The sequence below is a fragment of the Sphaeramia orbicularis genome, chromosome 3 (genome assembly GCF_902148855.1).
Source record: "Sphaeramia orbicularis chromosome 3, fSphaOr1.1, whole genome shotgun sequence".
NCBI lineage: Eukaryota > Metazoa > Chordata > Actinopteri > Kurtiformes > Apogonidae > Sphaeramia > Sphaeramia orbicularis.
In genome coordinates this window covers 32,974,334-32,995,353 of record NC_043959.1, presented here as the reverse complement: position 1 = coordinate 32,995,353, position 21,020 = coordinate 32,974,334, and the positions used below count along the sequence as shown (strand labels likewise).

Sequence of the window (21,020 nt, the reverse complement as noted above, 5' to 3'; positions counted from 1 at the left end):
TCAAAAAAAGGAAGAAGAAACAGGACAAAGAAAAAGTGAAGGACATAAATAAAGGGCATGAAAGATAAAAAAGGAAAAATCAAATGAATAAATGGCAGAATGAAGAACTAAAAGGGGAGAAGAAAAAAGAGAGTTGAAAAATAAGGCGGAATGAAATGACAAAAATGTAAGAGGAAGAAAGAAAGGAAAGAAAGATCTCAGACACGCTTCTCATCTTGTGTCACAACTCAGTGCTTTTAATTTTGTGGGAAAAAGTCAAATGAAGCGGGGCTGAAATTCATTTCTGTTCTGCCGGGACTCGCAGCACCATTCTCCAGCAAATGGCTTTTCACTTTGTCAAATTTAGCACAAACGTATCTCTGAAGGGCAGGACGCGGGGCCAGGCCGGCTGCAAACGACTGCAGGACGTCCATCCTGCAGCTGGAAATGTACACCACCTTTTAACAACACGTCTCAATTTGTCCATATCAGGATGTCTTTCATTTCTTTTTTCCCCATTTTCCTGTCCTTTTATATTTCCGCCTTTCTTGTTTTGTGGTCCATATTTTCTTACTCATGTGTGGAAAAGAAGTCACATTTAGCATTGTTAGTAGTCCATATCATTACCATTCATTTAAGAGATCATATGCGAAGGTAGCAGTTACAGCAGGGGTGTCAAACTCATTTGAGTCCAGGGGCCACATTAGTAAAATATTAGCATTATAACCTTAAATAATGACAACTCCATACTTTTCTCTTTGTTTTAGTGCAAAACAAATAACATTAAATTAGGAAAATATTCACATTTACAAACTACCCATGCAAAAAAGACACGAATAATCTGATAAAACTGAAACTTCTTTAAAAAAAAAGTGCAAATCTAATAATATTATACCTGAACTTCACATTTATACGTGTGCATTATGGATCAGATCTACAAAGGTACAAAACAAAGTATTGTTAAAATTGCACTTTAGATATTTCATATTGTTTATATTTTTTCAGGTTATTCACATTGTATTGTTAAAGGATAGTTTGTTAACGTAAACATTTTCATAATTTAATGTTATTTTTTGCACTAAAACAGAGGAAAAAATTGAAGTTGTCATTATTTATAGGCATAATGTAATTTTTTTTTTTTCACATTAAACGAAAAAGAATATTTGGAGTCATTATTTATAGGTTATTGTGCTATTAATTTACTTGTAAATTCATCCCATGGACTGGACTGGAACCTTCAGCGGGCTGGTTTTGGCCCACGGGCCGCATGTTTGACACCTGTGAGTTACAGGGAAGCTTTTTTATGGCATAGATGAAGATGGAGTAATTGTCACGACATGGATTTTGTTATGATTCCCCTGTGTGTATGATTTTTCCATTTTTCTGTTAGCGCAGACTTGTTGGGTAAATAAGGTGTATTTTCTACTATGTCTACTTTGTTACAGATCTGTGTTCATAAAAGCACCTTTTCATTTGTCATTCTGTGTTTGTTCATGCACATAATAAAACACTATTTTTTGCAGCTGTCACAGCAATGGGCCTGTGGTAGGGTTACATGCACATGGAGCTGCAAAAGTACTGCTATTGGACAAAATACAGAGCACAGCATTCTCACTTCACTCTTCTATTCACTGTTTTCACTGCCAGTGTATCATTATATACCAATCACTTTTTTTTGTAGCCACAGAATTTATGTCCTTCACTTTTGTTTTGGTTGCTGTGAAGAAAAGGGAAAGTGATTGCTTGAGTAGACTTTTTCAAATAATGACTACATTACCGGGTCCTCTAATTCAAAGCAAATTCTGTGTCGCTTCGATTTAGAGTCAAAAATTAAAAAAGTGTTTCTCATCTGAAAACTGACGAAAGCTTAAATTAACCTGGGGCCTCAGTTAAACCAATGATACGTTAATACTCTCTACTTTGTTTCACAGTGATCATTTATCCTCTCTGTGATTAGAAAGTTAATGATACTTCCCAAGGTGACTTCTCAAGTTTCCCAAGAGGCAAGAGGGAATTTAATTTAGATAGAGGACAAGTTAGGAGAAGTCTCCGCTCCCCTAAGGCTTTAGTTTTGTTGATTGTCACATAGAGTGGCATATACTGAGGTACTTGTGAAGTCCTGGTTGAATAAATGGTTCTTTTATGTTTAGACACAGCCTTAGCATTAATAGACATGCAGTTTATTCAATCATCATGCGTGTCGTATCCATTTAAGAATATGCAGATTGATTGTAGACTAAAATGATATCATGTACAGGAATGGGAAATAACACGTGCACAAAGACATATGAACATGATAAGTGTTGTCATGTTAACGCCTTACATTAACATACATTTTTAACCCTTTCATGCACGAATTATGAGAACCTTAATCAAAATTTTTTCCTGAGTGTTTTTATTCTTCTTTAGGCATGAAAAAAAACAATGTGACTGAAAACTTTCTTCTGACAAATAAATTTAAAAAATAATAAAATAAAAATAATTTTTAAAAAATGTAAAAAATACATTAAAAAAAAATTATGAAAAAAAAAAAAAATTATGAACCTATTTTTCATGAAGTTGCAAAAATGTCCACTCAACTGGACATTGTGCGTTTAATTTTTGACACACAGAAACGTGTATTTACTGATGAATTGTGTGAAAACTACGGGTAACGCTTGTGATTCTGGGGGTTTATGCTCAGGAGAAATCTACGTAATGTTACCAGTTCACGTCAGAAAAGATACGTAGTGTGTTAAAACTTTGATAAACATATGTGTAAAAAAAAAAAAAAAAAAAAAAACAACGAAAAGAACAACAAAACCCATGAATATACAAAAAAAACAGCTGTGGAATAGCTGTCCACTGTAGTGACCAGTATGCATGAAAGGGTTAATGGTGTGGTTACAAATACAGCTCTATCAAGTGTATGATATAGACCAGGGGTGTCAAACCATTTTATTTAGGGGGGACATACAGCCCAATAGAATAAAAGCATATAAATAATGAGAACTCAAATTTTTTTCTCCATGTGTAAGTGCAAAAAAGTCAAATTAAATTATGAAAATGTTTACAGTTATAAACTGTCCTTTCACCAAAAAAATGAATAACCTGGACAACCTTAAGTTTAAGAAAAATAAGTGAAATTTTACCAATATTATGCCGCAACTTATCATTTATACATGTGCATTTCAGATCAGAATAGATCTACAGAGGTATAAAACATTCAGTAACAGACATATTAACGTTAAAATTTCGGAGTTTGGAGCTAAAATGACTCCGACAACCTCAACCATTAATATCCTGCACATACTGTATATCATATCCTGTATCCTGTGTAATTTGTACTCTTTGTAAATTCATCCCTTTGACCTACTTGCCGTATGTTTGATGCCCATGGAATAGATTGTATTCACTGGTGGTCTGGGATGTAAATGGCCATATTCTGTTAGCAGTGTAAATGCATCTTGGACCACACTGAGCAACTATTCAGCTGACGTCCTCTGTGTGAGCACACATATTTACCCATCTGCATCTTTGTGGCTTCAAGGCATTAAGGAATATTGTTTTAATATGAGGAAGCAGAAAATATACAGTTTGCATCAACAGTCAATGGACAGTTATCGCCATTCATAGGAGTGATATTTTGCTTTTTTAAATAGAATTATGCATTTTAAAACATTTCCCTGTGGTCTACATAAACTGTAAATACTATGCTTGGGTCTGAATTCTTCATTAATTCAACTCCACAGGTCCATCTTCAACCCTATTTCTGAGTAATGACACCAGAAAGGTTGTTTTGAGCGCTGGCCCTTTAAATGGAAATAAGACACTTCACACCCCACCCCCTCCAGGTTGTTGGCTGTGTTTTCTGTCCCGTTCAGCCACTTGTGTTCATTAACCCTTTCATGCATAGGTCACTTCAGTGGAAAGTTATTCTCCAGCTGTTCTCTTGTATTTTAATGGATTTTGATGTTTTAGTTCCATATCAGCCAGCACAGTGAACACTTACGCACCATCCCATACACTGACATTTAGACCATTACTGTAACTTTGCTGTTCTTGATAAACCTGATCTGCACTAACATGTTTGAGTGTAAATCAATTGTTATTTGTTAGACATGAAGGGTTTTTTTGCATATTATCTCCATGAAGTGAGTAATTACTGGCATTAGAATATGTTAAAATGTGAGAAGACATCAGATTAGCAGCATTAAAAATGTTTTTATTTCATTGTTTTCATACCATACCATACCATACCATACCATACCAACTTTATTTATAAAGCACTTTAAGAACTTTACAGCAGGCCAAAGTATCATGTCATCATATCACTTTCTGATATTTGGTTTTAAACACGTTTCTTTACTTCAAAAATTGAATGCATGGATATTTTTGTAACTCCATAGAAAAAAAAACTCGATCACATTGTTTTTTCATGCCTTAGGAGGAATAAAAACACTGAAGAAAAAAATCTTGACTAAGGTTCTCACAATTCATGCATGAAAGGGTTAATACAACCAACTACTGAACATTTTAGGTAATCAGCTCAAAGTTTGGACATATTTTCAGTTTTTACTACAACCGCTGCTGCTGATAAACAATTATGTCGTACTCGGAGAAATGTTCGTTGGATGTCTTGATCTTATATGTGCAAGTGTCGTGACGTATCTAGTTATAAAACGTAACAAATTAAGGTGGAATTGAAAGGGGTTGTAGAAATCCACTCTATTTTTGCTGGAATGAATGTAAACATAGCTTTGCAGCACCTGGAGGGTTCAAATTCAAACTTTATGAACTTTTAGGGTCCAAATGCACACATAAAGGTACCAAAGACTAATAAAAGTGTGTTTAGCAAAATATGACCCCTGTAAGTCTATTAAACAGAAGTCTATATATAATATATATAAACAGAAGTCTATATATAAACAGAAGAGTAAGATCCAATCACAGGTGGTCAACGTACATGTAGATGCATTCTAATACCAGCTGTGAATTCATGTACTGTGGGCCGTTCACTCGGGATCAGTTCATAAAAAATGCATGTTAGTAGCAGATCTGAATAAAGCCTTATGGTCAAAATGACAACCACAGGGTAGAATCCAGGATTATTTTATAGTATCTTTATACATGTGTGACGATAAATTGCATTACATTACTGAAAACTAGAAGCATGTCCCCTCTGCTGTAGTACAGAGGTGATACTCAGCACACTTTTTTCTTCATGGAAAATCAGTACTCAGCACTTTTTCCCCAATTACTTCACAGCCCAAGGTGAACAGGTGGAAGTGAATACATGTGAAACAAATGCTTACGCATAGCATATCGCACAATGTATGGAAGCGATTGTTTTATTCTCTTTTTTCATAGTATTTTTACCTCAATAAAAATAACTATAAAAAGATAAGACTAGCTTTATCTTCTAAGCTGCTTTTTTTTTTTATCATTTAGCTCAGTGTTGTGCTGCAGCTGCAGCTGCAGGAGTGCTGAGGTGTTGTTTTCCATGTGAAGACGAATGTCCCTGAGCTGCTGGAGTCCTCTGTGTTTGGCTGCAGGAAGATTTCCTTGGATGTCTTTTAGACCAGATGGCTCAAATTCTTGTTCATTTGTGAAATTCCGTAGTGTATGACTTTGTTTTGTGGTTGAATGTTAATTAGAAATGTAACATAACTGTGAATAAACATAAAATCTGACTCGATTAGACAGGCAGACCAGACAAAACATTGGTCCAGAAGGAACAACGGAACCCTATTTAATTCAGTTTTGCAGAGTTACTATTGTTTTTATTTCCATATTTAAGCCCCTTGGCCAGATTTGAGCATTTGTAATTACTATCTACACCACACTGCTCTCACCACCTGCCAATTCCTGCCGTAACCGCATACTTCAGTGATGGCCAAAACAACGTCTGTTTTTCCTGCATGAATTCTTGAGTTAATATTAAATACGTCAATGTGTTGTTTGAGCTTTTTTCTGCTTACTTTATGAATAATTGAATTGTGTTTCGATAACAATTCAGGGAAGCAAGTCAGAGGCAAAACTGAATGGTGTTCAGATTATTTAATTAATGATTGGTGTGGTTGGTAACAGGTTGCTTATACTGATAAATAATATCTCTTTCTTCTTCAGCCTTAAACCTCAGGCTAACATGGTGAGTGTTTCGCTTGGTGCTGAAACTTGACTCTGCTCTGTTGTGTCCAGCGATTAGGAGTGAAAGGTTTTGAACTTGTAATCTGAGGAAATTTATATTATGTTTGTCGTGTGTTTGGAAAAAAGAGTTATAGTTTGAAGAATTTGCATAATTTAATATTCATGTACTTTTGTGCTGAAGTAATATTAATTGAGTTAAATAGTTCTGAGGATTTAATGACCCAAGGAGCATTTTCACCCAACTCTGAGGGTCCTTTCAGCTCTACAGGTCTGTTGAGTGTTTCTGGTGAAAGTTAGCTTTCAGACCTTATTAACAGAAATACTTTAGACAGTTGGAAGTTAGTTACATCGGTACGCCACTACCCAACTCTAACCTTAGTTTAGAGCACAGGTGTCAAACATGCGAACATCCAATCTGGCCTGTAGGATGAATTTGTGAAATGCAAAAATTACACTGAAGATATTAACAGTCAATGGTTTTACTTTAGGGCCCATATAAAGCCCTACTATAGTCTCAAGTGGGTCAGATCAGTAAAATACTACCATTAAAAACATACAAATAATGACAATTCAAAATTTTTCCACTGTTTTAGTGTAAAAAAGTGTAATTAGATGAAAATATGTAAATTTACAAACTAGCCTCTCACAAAACATATGAAAAACTAGAAATGTGTTAAGAGAAGTAAATGCAATTTTACTAATTTTCTGCCAGTTACTAAAATATTTTGTAAATTTGCAGATCCATTGTAATCTGTAAGTTGTAATGCACATTTACAAATGATAAGCAGAGGCAGAATAGAGTTAAAACTGCACTTATTTTTCTTAGTAAATTTCAGTTTTTCCATGGTTCTTCATGTTATTCACATTTTTTAAAAGGACAGTTTATAGATGTAAACGTTTCCATAATGTAATTTTACTTTTTCATTATAAAACACATTGAAATGTTTGGAGTTGGCATTATTTATATATTAATATGTTATTAATTCACTGGTCCGGCCCACTACAGATCATATTGGGAGGATTTGGCCCCTGACCTAAAATGAGTTTGACACCCCTGGTTTAGAGCAAGGGTCTCAAACTCATTTTATTTCAGGGACAACATTCAGCCCGATTTGATCTCAAGTGGGCCAGACCAGTAAAGTAATAGCATAATAACCTATAAATAATGACAATTCCATATTTTTGTCTCTGTTTTAGTGCAAAAAAACCCATTAAATTATAAAAATCCTTACTTTTGTAAACTATCCAAACAAAAAAGATGTGAATAACCTGAAGAAAAATAAGTGCAATTTTAACAATATTATCCCTCAAAATTATCATTTCTACATGTGCATTATGGATCGGATCTACAAAGACATTAAACACTCAGTAACAGGCAGAATATTGTTGAATTGTGCTTAATTTTCTTCAGACATTTCAGGTTGTTCATATTTGTTCAGGTTATTCACATTTTATTGTTACAGGATAGTCTGTAAATGTAAATGTTTCCATAATTTAAGGAGATGTTTTGCACTAAAACAAAGACAAAAATTTGAAGTGATCATTATTCATAGGCATAGTGTAATTTTGTTTTTTCACATCAATCAACAAATATGGAGTCATTGTTTTTTGTAGGTTATTATGCTATTATTTTACTTGAGATCATATTGGTCTGTATGTTGGAACTTCAACTAAAATGAGTTTGACAGCCTTGACTGTGGAATTTTTGCACTTTGTAAATTCATCCCACGGGCCGGATTGGAACCTTTTGCGGGCTGCATGTTTGAGACCCCTGGTTTAGAGTAAAGGTTTCATAAAAACAGTGGCTATTTAAAGAGTAAATTGGATTAGTGTTCATGTCTCATGGGAAACTGATTTCTACTCCTGTATATGATGTGTAGGATGTAGTGATCAGACTTTTCATGCATTTATTATTGTTGTTTATGTATTGGAGTGGTGAATTTTACTCTTTATCAATCTGCGACTCATGAGTGGTAGAACGAACGCAAAACAGAACTGGAAAACGATTCAATGTTTAGTGAGTGATGCCTTTTGTTATTCTGTTAGTCATCCATCAGTGTTATCCATCATGCTGTTTTTTCTTAATTTTATTGCCGAATTACAAAAACCACTCTATCAAGAGACTTTTAGGTTTCTCTGTTCTCAGAGGGCAAACTGAAACAAAACAAGGTCACCTCACCAGCTAGTACCATGTTTGATTCAGTCATTGACTTACTATTTGAGTTTTTTTTACTATTATTTTCATTTATTTTCAGTCAGAGTGTGGTTAGGTAAGGTAACACAGGTAACACAGCCGCAGCAAAACCAGTTAATTAGGTTTAGGAACAGACCATGGTTTGGGGTAAAATACAACTCTTACAATGAAAGCCCCTCTGCTAGAAGGCTCTAAGGGCGAAATTTGCAGTTTACGCATTTCGTGTTCTTTGGTCTTTGTTCTGCTTAACATCCTCAACATTCTTGTAAGTGTTGTTTACAGTTGTACAAGTCAGCTTCTTTTTTGCCAAAAAAAAAGGAAAAAAGCATTATATCTATTATATAAGCAACCTGCCCAACACTAATTGGCAGACAGACAAACTCAGGAGCTGGCCAGTAAACATGCAGCAACATTTAGCAGCTAATGAGCCAGATATTTCCCTTGGGAGATGGTGGAGACTAAAAACCAAGCAAAAAGTCAAATTAGTTTGGTAGTTTAATTTGCCAGCTGGCTAAAAACATTACTCAGAATTTCAGAATGATAATTTTCACAATCTGCTGGCTGTTAAAAATGGTCAAAATAAGTAATAAATGAGAAAAAAGCTTGTATAGACACTTTTCATTGAAAGACATATGAAAACCACAAGCAGCACAGTTTGTTTTACTTCCTTGTTTTATATTTTCTGGTTGGTCACACTGCAGGAAACGTACATCTCAGATCTCTGTGATGTTGAGCTTGCTTTCAGTTGTCAACATCTCAGTTGGCCACCACATACCAGAACCTCCCCATGATTATTCTCCATACACTATTACATCTCAACAGACTGTGATGTTGAATGTATTCCAGGAGTTATTTCATGACAAACTGATGCAATTCATTTTTGTATCTTACTCAACCTCTTTTCCTGCCTTGTCTTCTTCAAGTGCACTCTTCGATTTCCATTATATTGTAAAACTCCCTGAGAGAATATGATAGGAATATTTTTGCTGTAGGTTTATTGTGTAGGTGGAAATGGCATTAGAGGAGCAAGAGAGCACAGTGTTCTAGTCAAGAAAAATCGTATTTACATCCAGTTAACTTAAGAGTAATGAAAGACAAGGTTAAATGTCTTTTTCTATGAAATACTCATTATGCTCTGTTCATTTTTATGCATAGTTAAAATGTCAGAACTGTAATTACCTTTTCTATTTAATAATTAGAAACCAAATTCCAAGTATTCCTACAAAGATCATAAAACACATTTGATCAGAACTGTGGCGACACTGCAACAGCAGCTGCAGCATTGTGTTCATCTAAGGTCCAATATAATTTGTTTTACAAGAGAACTGCCTGTGGAGAAATGACACATTGTTTCTTCCATGCTTTACGATCTCAACAGTATTTTGGTCACACTACACTGATGCACTTAGGGTGTCTCCGAATAGGTTATTTAAAGAAACATTTGAAGGCTCATCTAATTTTCTCCTCTGCAGTTACAACTGTAGCAGAGGTGTGTGGAGGATAGAGTGAAAGGGAGCGCCTCTCTCTGGTGTCACCGTTATACATTTGCATATCTTCTCCGTGCCCAAATGAGTGCTTTGTCTGCACTGAGACCGGTGCTAATGAGAGAGTTGCATTACAGCATTTTAGAAGCCATTTCTCCCCCATTCATCAGGGGGAGAATTGTGTTCAGTCGTTCATTTTTTTTTTTTTTTTTTTTTTTTCGTTGCTCAGCCACCCTCCTACTCACTCTTCTCTCTCTTCTCCACTCTCTGATTGATGATAACGAGGGTGTTGGCTAAAACCAGCTCAAATAGTCCAAACAAAATGGCTGCCAGCCTTCTTAACGTGTGTGTATTTGAGCATCTGCAAGAATGCGCAAATACACCTTCCATGTGTTGTTCCTTTACTGCGTATTCCGTCTCTAACTATAAACCAGAGCATCTGTGCGTGTTGCTATCAGTGCGCCTTTTAAATGCAGCGTTAATGTGTCTGTGCTTGTGTGTATGAGTCCTGATGCTCCTGTGAGGGAAAATCTGTTGCCTTCCAAACTCCTAAATGGCCCTGCACACACGGTTGCTCAACCCAATGCAGATGGCCCTGTTTACACCTGGTGTTAATGTGCGCCCTGGGTGATCTGATCACAAATAGGCAGCTCTAAGTACTGGTGTCAATGCACCCAAGACGCAGTGAGGATGCACTGAGATCAGGAATGGGCAATTCAAGCAAAAGTACCATGTGATAATTGCTTCAAAGTAGTCAACTATTACTCAGATATTGGGAGAAGTGGGAGCATTATCATTTGCTGTTTGTCACATAACATTGCAGGTATAAAATAAAGATTTTTTTATCTTGGCTTAAAAGTGGTTGCTGGGTAACATACAGTCTTTATAAACCGTAAGTGAATAACTTTTTCATACTTGTTCGGCTGTCTAACAACAGAATAAGTAAATGAAAATGTAGTATAATACAATGAATTCAGCAGTGGATGTAAACACACTGAGGTGACTGAATGGAAATACAAATAATAGACGCTGAACAAATCTTAATAATAATAATAAATAATAATAATAAACTTTATTTGTATAGCACCTTTCATACAGAAATTGTAGCCCAAAGTGCTTCACATTGATTAACTTCATACCTGTGTTTGAAGGTTCATATTCTGTTTTACATTGATGTTGTCCTGAAATAGTGTCTCTTACCATTTAGTTACAGTCACACAGTGAGCTCAGCCCTGCATTACATATTGTCATCTTCCTAAAATAATTGCTTAAGCCTTTTTTTTTTTCAGATTTTTTAGGAAACACAAAAACTTTTGATTACAAAAATGAGTATTTGATGATTTAGGCCAAAAAGTCGTTCTCGTCAAAAACTGACAGTCTTTTTTTTTTTTTTTTTGGAAGGTGACGATATGCAGGAATAATATAATTTACACACTAAATGAGGGACACACTGATTCTGTAGGATTTGTCTTATGCCTGATGGCTCTTCCTTCCAAGCAAAAGACAAGAGAAAGTATACATTTTAAACATGATAAATAATTAAATTTTATCATTCAACCTTAGACGAGCTCCATATGTGGGAGGTGTTCTGAGTGATCACATATAGGATCTCTGATGATCTCAGTGGTCATATGTGGTCTGGGCCACATACACCGAGGAGTAGCAACCAAGGTCTTCTTCTTCAAGGCTTTTTTAAATGGAATTATGCATTTTAAAACATTTCCCTGTGGTCTACATAAACTGTAAATGCTATGCTTGGGTGTGAATTCTTCATTAATTCAACTCCACAGGTCCATCTTTAACCCTATTTGTGACTAATGACACGAGAAAGGTCGTTCTGAGCACTGGCCCTTTAAATGCACATGAGCCACTTCACGCCCCACCCACTCCAGATTGTTGACCATGTTTTCTGTCCCGTTCAGCCACATGTGTTTGTTAATTCAACCAACAACTGAACACTTTAGGTAATCGGCTTGAAGTTTGGACATATTTTCAGTTTTTACTACAACCGCTGCTGCTGACAAACAATTATGTCATACTCGGAGAAATGTTCGTCGGATGTCTTGATCTTATACAGGGTGGGGAAGCAAAATTTACAATGAATATTTAATTGTTTTTTCTCAGCAGGCACTACGTCAATTGTTTTGAAACCAAACATATATTGATGTCATAATCATACCTAACACTATTATCCATACCTTTTCAGAAACTTTTGCCCATATGAGTAATCAGGAAAGCAAACGTCAAAGAGTGTGTGATTTGCTGAATGCACTCGTCACACCAAAGGAGATTTCAAAAATAGTTGGAGTGTCCATAAAGACTGTTTATAATGTAAAGAAGAGAATGACTATGAGCAAAACTATTACGAGAAAGTCTGGAAGATACTATTAAAGAAGAATGGGAGAAGTTGTCACCCGAATATTTGAGGAACACTTGCGCAAGTTTCAGGAAGCGTGTGAAGGCAGTTATTGAGAAAGAAGGAGGACACATAGAATAAAAACATTTTCTATTATGTCAATTTTCTTGTGGCAAATAAATTCTCATGACTTTCAATAAACTAATTGGTCATACACTGTTTTTCAATCCCTGCCTCAAAATATTGTAAATTTTGCTTCCTCACCCTGTATGTGCAAATGTTGTGACGTATCTAGTTCTAAAATGTAACAAACAAGAAAAGCACTTGGAGAGCGCAGACCTTCACCAAGACAGCCCCCCCCCCCCCCGATCACCACCAAAATTTAATCATTTCTTCCTTGTGCCAGTATCAACATTTCCTGAAAATTTCATGAAAATCCGTCCATGACTTTTTAAGTTATCTTGCTAACAAACAAACAAGCACGCACGTACGCACACAAAGCAAAGCGATCACGATACCTCCTGGTGGAGGTAATTAAGCAGGAATTGAAACAGGTTGTAGAACTCCACTCTATTTTTGCCGCAATGAATATAAAGATAGCTTTGCAGCACCTGGAGGGTTCAAATTCAAACATTATAAACTATTAGGGTCCAAATACACAAATAAATGTACCGAAGACTAATTAAAGTGGGTTTAGCAAAATGTGACCCCTTTAAGTGAAGACTGTGCAGAAACATCTTAATGTGCAATATCATCAACGACCAGTAGATGCCAGCTCTGAAAAATCCTTGCTCCATTTGAACTCTATCAAACTTCTCTCAAGAAATAGCAATTCCATTACATTTTTGTTATAATATACATAACTCCACCAGCATTCTCTGACTGATTCAACAGGTCGTATATGTCACTACACATCCTTCTCTGATTCATCGCACCGCTTTCATGTGACCCTTTTCCAGAAGAAACCGAGACATCACCCGCTGTTGGTTCAACACGGATACTGAAAACAAGCAATTCTGTTCTTGTTTTCTGTCTCAGTAGCTGTTGTGTTATTAAATTCTGCTTATTACCATGAAACTACTGTCTCCATTCACAGCAGGCAAGCTTTTATTCAAGCAATTTGTGACTGTGTGAATTTCTATCCTGTCTAGTAGCATCCATAGCTCCTGATATGTGTTTTAGGTGAGCGTCGGTGATTATATCTGGTGTGGATTCAGATTGTTTGGCGCATAAAACCTAAATGTGTTGGGGTGGATTTGGCCTTGTGATGGTAGGTGTGAACATAGCACTAAAGGTCACATACAGAGTGGCATTTAAAGGTAACAGCACTTGAAGAAGTAAAAAACATTTGTACCTACAGTATCCTCAACAAACACACTTAAAAGGTCTTGCAAACCCGAAATACACTACTGTTACAAGTGACATTTAGATGATTATAATATTTAAAGGGGAGTAATATAGCAGGAAGAAAAAGCAGAAAAGGTACAGGCAAACAAAATGTCTTTCTACATGAGAATGATAATGATAGGTTCAGACCATCTAAAGCATAAGGTGTTTTATTAAAAGACGTGCTGTTTTCAGTGCCCATTCCCACAGGTCTGAGTGTACTGCTGAGATGCGTCCTCTCCCTTTCATTTGGATTTTAACCTTTTCTACTGCAGGCAACATGAATAATGTGTTGCTCTCTTTCAACTGTTTGTGACTGTATGTTGGTAGACAGCTATGAATATGTGTTACCTTGAGCCTTGTGCACAGACCAAAGCTACTGCATGAATGCGCTAAAACACCTTGTTTGTTTATGTTGCAATAGTCCTGTTTTCCGTGATTTTTACTCAATTTGACAACAGCAAATTTTCTAGAGGGTGTTATTAATCTGATGTGCATACTGTTTTGTTTTTTTGTCTGTCTTTGTGAGTTTTACATGATCATTTCCCATCGTTCTTATATGTCCCACAGTTATGTATTAGTGAAATTCATATTTTGCAAACCTCAACATTACTCAGACTGCAGTAAATTGTGTATTTAATCAGAGCTATTTTCAGTTGCATATTGTTGTTTTGAGTATATCCAGCAGCACAACACTGCATTTGGGACTGAATCAAATTAAAACACAACACACAGCATATGTACATGGTAATGAAAGAACACGCTCCCCAGGGCACCAGTATTAAATATGTGCTTTTTTTTTTTTTTTTTTGACTAAGACGGAAATTAATAGCGTAAAGGCAAAAGACGACATACTGTGCATGTGTCAGACTTTGGCAGTGCCTTTGCTCGGAAGCAATTTATTGTTGGTTTTGGTGTTCGTTAGCCAAAAAAATAAAAATAATAGTTGACACAAATCTGTATCTGTATGATTGTGCTGTTATGTTGCTTTTAATGAGTAGTTTGTGAAAATCAGACACATTACCCTTTCACATTTTATATTATAGCCTAAGGATAAAGAATAAAGCTAACCATTCCTGTTTTTTAGAGAATCTAAAACCAGCAAAACATTACCCCATGTGGAAAAAAAATAGAATTGCCTGTTGACAATGAAATGGTCATCTGTTTATCTGTATTTCATTTCTTCATTGAAACATTGATTGATTTTTCCCTGTTCCCTACCTCAATGCAGGCTCTAGGAAAAAAAACATATATATATACCTTATTTATCCCTAAGGGTGCTCTTCCTTCACATGTACATTTCTTTTTCCTTCCTTAATTCATTCATCCTTACTTTCTGTTTCTCTCTTTCTCCCTCACAAATCAATTCAGCTCTTTGCAACCTTGGTTTATTGCCATGTGTATAAATAAAGTAAGCAGGATTATGGAGTCTTGATGTGTCTCGCATGTTTAACCCTCTCTTCTCTGGTCTCTCTTTCACAGGGTCCTATAGAGAATGATGTAGTGATTCACGTGGCCCTGATAGCTGAAAGCCAGAGGTACGTGTATGTGTGTCTTTGTGTGACTTTTAATGTGTTACACGCCATAAAAAAAGGTTATTTTCTGTCTTCGCTCTCTTATTTGGCTCGTTCCTCGCTGTAATTGTGATGAGCTCATAAAGCTCTAGCCCAGCCTGACCTCTGCCATCATTTGTCAGTCCACTCATTGTTCATGTGGGCTTGTGTGGGTTTGTGTGGGCATGTGTGTATGTGTATGCAGTGCTGGATACAAAAGTGTGGATGTTGGCCACAATTAGGGTTAAATGACTCTGTGAAGATTCTTAACCTGTAGCTTCAATTTCTTTCCTCAGCACATCCCCATCAGGCTCCATGTGTCATCTATGCACAGCTTGGCTCACAATATAACAGTTATAGCTTCCCAACACATAGAGATTTACAGTAAAAGTGATTTACAGGAGATTTATATTTGCTAGAACACAACACCATTAGAGTTATCATTTGTTCTGACAAAAATGCGGCTTCGGAAGTGCTGCAGGCTTGTAATAGCTTCAGATTTTACACATTTCCAGAAGTTTTGATTTATAGGTCAACAGCTGCTGCACAATCCAAGGGGAGTAGATTTACAAGGATGTGACAATTAGCCAATTCTGCTGCATTTTTTTGGAATAAACACAAAATGATGGTTATATTAATATTTTGTGTGCGTACAGAATGCTGCATGTAAATGACGAGTATCATTTTTGTATCGTTGCATGCTGTATTAATGCTGCATTATATCTTTAAAACACAAATGATCAGACAACATGTTCTTATACCATATGCTCCCTTAGTCAGAACATTGGCAATGTAGCCTACATCAGCTAGAAAAGTATCATTTTTTAGGATTTATATGATCAGAGTAAGTTTTTCTGTTTTCTTTTTTTCAATTTATGTCCTCATATAAGCATGTACGGGCTGCACTCTGTCTCACAGTATGCGTCAGGCCATCAGTGGATGGGCTACTTAGTTATTAAGTGTGCGCCGTACTGTGCATTGAAACACAAACAGCCTGTAGCCTCAGAGAGACACAGTATGTGATCAGAAAGGGAAGACATGTCTTTAGTGCTGCTGAGATTCTTGGCTTTGATGCTGATGGGACAGAGGCTGCTGGACTGATTCCTCTTTTCATGCTGCCTTATGTTTTTTTCGCTCACAGCGGCAGGAGGGATATGAGATTTCCATTCTTGTCGGATAACATCTGACGCGGTACTGACCAGAACTGATTTGTGGCTCATTCATTGACAGTCCGCACATAATCACAGATAGATGAAGAGAAGATACTAAAGCAGCCCAGATATTTAAAAGCACCTGATTTAGTGAGTCTAAATCAGCCCTGAGGTTAATTATGTTATACCATTGATCAACAGTGTTTCTTACATTGACAAGGCCCCGTCATTGGTTAATAGGATATCGAGGGTTCACGTTTTAATGAGAATCTTACATTGATTACATGTGATGCTTTAGTAATGACAAAAAAATACTATAAAAATCAAGACGCGTAGAAACTTAAATGCTCCTACATGCAGGGACACGGAGGCAAACCACACCCACATTTTTTGGTCCTGTATGAGAATGACAACTTTTTGGAAAGATATTAGAATAAAAATAGAACAGATTTTGGGTTTTAAATTACAGCAAACCACTTTACCACTTTTGTTAGGAGATCTTTGTGATGATTCGACAATAAATGATAAATACCTACTAAAAATCTTTGGTGCTGCAGCAAAAAAACAAACAAACAAAAAAAAAAACAATCACTTGTAAATGGTTTCAACTTGATCCACCGGTGCCCGAGGACTGGTTGAAAATTGTTGATGAAATTCACAAAATGGAGAGATTAATATTTATGCTGAGGCTGCAAGCTGAACTTTACATGATAAGGTGGGACAAATGGATTAGTTTGTTTAAAAAGAATTAATGGATGGTTTGTCTCATAGTCCTGTGAAATGTTATATAAACTGCTTCTCTAAAAATTTAATTAATTGTGTAACTTGATTGCTATTTCATAACTGTAACCTAAATTATCTTTACTATTAGATTGTGACTATTATCTATTGTTGATTGTCGTTTGTTTGTTCTGTTCCATATGACAAAATGATAAATAATAAAAACTAAGTGTTAAAAAAAAAAAAAAATCAAGGCACTTTTCAAATTATATCACAAAATTTAGCAACTATTGTTTTGTCATAGCATCAGCCTTAAACTGCCCAATTTTGTGGTATATTTTATTGCTTGTTAAACCACATGAATGTATGAATTATAGGTTGTAACATGTTAATTTTTGTTTCTGTTTAGGCTTCAAGTGTTTCTGAACACATATGGCATTCAGACTCAGACACCCCAACAGGTGGAGCCCATACAGATTTGGCCTCAGAAGGAACTGGTCAAGGTAACAAACTCACACACTGATTAGTACAAGACTTTACAACTGAACCGTATCGACTGCAGCCATGTTGAAATGTCTGATAAGCCGCAGCTCTTTGTCTTTGGCGTTTTTTTTTTTTTTCTTGAATACAATGACCATGCACCCTCTATTGTTTATTTATTGGGAGTATTTTTTTTCTAGGATATTTGATGGGAGGAAACTGTGATGAATTATTGATGTTGGCTCCCAAACACCAGCACCACCGTCACATGAATCAATCTCACTGTCAGCCGGATTACATTGGAGCAGTTAGCTATCAATATCCCAGTAGAACTTGGCTCATCTGCTTTCCAATCCAAGATTTCCTGCTCTTAAGATTTTCCTCTTGATTGTCCCATCAGTCACGGCCAGGCAGCAGATAGGTTGAAAAGATTGATTAGTTGAACAGTGATTGTTCAGGTTGATTGATCGGCATAATGGTAGAGCTGTCACAGTGGCACTCTGGTAAATAGGAGATGCATGGAGCTGAGAGGCTTCTAAAATGTGTTGTCACAGAAGGACAAGATACTCCAAGAGATGAACGATGTATATGTACAGTATTGAGTTGTGATGCTCAGATTGGATCATATACTCAGTCACATCTGTTGTCATCTGTAAACTGTTCACAGCTGCATTTGAGTCGAAATGAACAGATCAGCTGCTGGGATTGAGGAGCTCCTGAGATAGACAGAAGAGTTGCACACTTGGATGAAATCCCAGCAAGCTCAGTGACTACAGAGAAAATCCTGAAAAAAAGATTTTTTTTATACCTTTGAAAATGATGGAATCTGAGTGAACTAAGCAAGCTTGAATGTTATTTAGTCCCTATAGATGAAGTCTCAAAGCCTTTTCATCTATCTTCCATTTACTGTTGTTCCCCATCTTCTATTAACCTGAACTTAGCTCAAGAGAAAAGTTTCATTCTGGGTAAAAAAATGGGGAAATGTTCCTTAGAGTGACTGAAGAGTTATGTTTGATCTATTGTTAATAAAAAAGATTTATTATAGGAGTGTTGAAGGAAAATCTGAGACCAAAAATATTAAAGAGATACTGAGTTACAGTTCCAAATGTATCATTAGTTTGGAATTTTATTGATATTTTAGTTTTAGTTTAGTTCATCAGGTGTATTTTTTAGATGCTGAACATGCATGGTTCCCTCATTGTGTGTCTCAGCAGTAACTATGTTGTTATAGCCCCTGATTATATCAACCTTTAACTATTGAATTTTATTCTGACATTAATTCCATCTGACATCTTATGTTGTGTTATCAAAATGCTTGAAAGCATGTAGTTGTGTCAACACTGGGAGATTAGGGATGCACTGATTCGACTTTTTCAGTTCCGATACTGATGCTGGGGCCTTGCATATTAGTTGATACCCGATACCAATCTGATATCATTGTTGATTTAAGAAGCTACAAGCCTTAGCTGGTGCAGTGCTTCCTGTAGAATTGATCGCTTGGTGCAGGTTGGCCAGTTTCTGTCCTACTTATTCAATAAGTATCTCGTGCTCTCACAATTTTGTCTATTGCGCTGATGACAGCCATTAAGTGTCCATAGGTGTCTGTCCTATACATCTCTCTCTCTCTCTCTCTAATTTGACGAAGTACACACAAGCCATTCGGACATATGGCTGCAGGCACCAATGGTGGATGCTCCACGGCAAAACCTTACCAGTGGAAATGTTGCTGGTGTGGTAAGCCGGCCCGGTTCTAGGGGGCAGTGCCCCCTTAAACAAACATCCTATCCCCTCAAATTAAACTTTCCAAAGGTAGTGAAAAGGAAAATGAGCAGCACAACAGCGAGAGACTTAGAGGAATTAGTAAAGCGTTTTAAGTTTCACTTTCACTTTGTACAGTCTGTGTGTACTCATTGTGAGATATGGCACGGACCCCCCCAAACACACACACACACAACCCCCCAAGGGTCAGTCTTAAGGATCGGTTGCTTTTACAGATCCCCAATCCTGCTAAAATGTTGATATTGGAGGTGATATCCGATTCTAATATGAGATTGGTGCAACCCTATGGAGATTATAAAGTTTTGGCTCAGACACTTCCCCCATTGTGAAAAGAAATGTTTCTTTAACTAATGATTTCATTTTCACACAACATTTGTGTAAATTAGTACTCAAAGGTTATTGATTTCAAGACAATGCCATTGAAAATTGTTTTTTTTAATGAACACCATGTCTGTGTGTGTGAGCAGCATAACTCACGATTCTTGATATTTATGTCTCTTCATGGGTATATTGACTGAGCAAAAATTTAGAAGTAATTAGATTTTGGTGCATCAAGCTTAACAACTAATTAAATGGTGTGCCCTTTGTATGAGACGGGGAAGAGGGATGAAAAGGAACACGTTTTCCAATTCATCTTATCAAAGTATTTAAGTTTTATTACGTTTCATCTCTGAAGCAGTGAATTTCCAAAAAGTTGTAGACCAGTGTAGAAGTAACATAGCAGAAAAGCCAGCTTAGTCTAGGTGAAATAGTACCAAAGCAGTTGAACAGAAATAGCAGCATGTTTGTCTTTTTATGCTTGAAATTAATTGACTTGATTTTATTTTTTTATTTTTAACATTTGTTTAACCAAGAAGAATTCATTGAGATTGAAAACTGTGGCCAAGACAAACAGCAGCAGAGTTAAGGAGGTTATGGACAGAGCAAGAACCAGACATAAGTGTATGTATCATACATCATAAGGAAAGTCTAAAATGATAAACACAGATTAAGCAAAAATATCTTCATCCAGATCTTACTGTCTCTATGGTATTTAAAGTCTTTTTAGAACTGTTCAATAATAAGATAAAATAACATAGGACAAGGTTAGATAAGTTAAAGCTGCAAATGACTTATCGCCAATTTTTCATCAAATTTGTCAAACCCGAGTCATAGCCTAAGTATCATGAATCCGTAAGTCTTCCTGTGATTTATGCACCTGAATCTCTTCCCTCATGGTGAATAATTTCAAAGTGTACTCTGCCATAAACACTGAAATTTGTCGCGACATGCATTGTGGGAAGTGGACCTCCACACAGCCGCAGTAGCAGCAACAACAAACATGTCGACCAAGTGAAAGCGGGTGCGTGGACCTCCGCTTCCCACAGTGCAGCTGCGACAAATTTCTGAAAAATGCCTGAGTGGCCTACCAGCTTTGTTTGTAAACACATGGATTGTTTATGGTGGCGTACACTCTGAAATTGTTCACTGTGAGGGAAGGGATTCAGGTGAGTTATCATGGAAAGATTTAGAGATTCGTGATACTTAGGCTATGACTTGTAATTTACAGATCTGATGAAAAATTGGTGACAAAAGTTATACGCAGCTTAAAGACAAGACAAGATAAGCAAGTGCAGAGAAGACAAGTAGAAAAAAACACGAATGACTGAAACATGAAATATAAAGAGAAGAGAAAAATAAGAAATTTAGAAAATTAAGAAATTTAGAAAAATAAGAAATAAAAAAAAAAAATAGGACGAATGGCCCTGTAGCTTACCGGCCAAATTAAAAGCTTTGGGAAATGTATCCAGATGCCATTTATTATCAGGC

General features: G+C 36.3%; 1 protein-coding gene across 2 annotated transcripts in view; it reads left to right on the top strand.

The window, feature by feature from the left end:
- The window catches only part of phkb (phosphorylase kinase, beta), a 175,610-nt gene that overhangs the window by 109,967 nt on the left and 44,623 nt on the right, over positions 1-21,020 (top strand). For both annotated transcript variants that reach the window (XM_030161068.1, XM_030161073.1), the window contains exons 16-17: positions 15,011-15,066; positions 17,362-17,455. In XM_030161068.1, the coding sequence (XP_030016928.1) occupies positions 15,011-15,066; positions 17,362-17,455 (150 nt within the window). The remainder of the gene's footprint in view (positions 1-15,010; positions 15,067-17,361; positions 17,456-21,020) is intronic.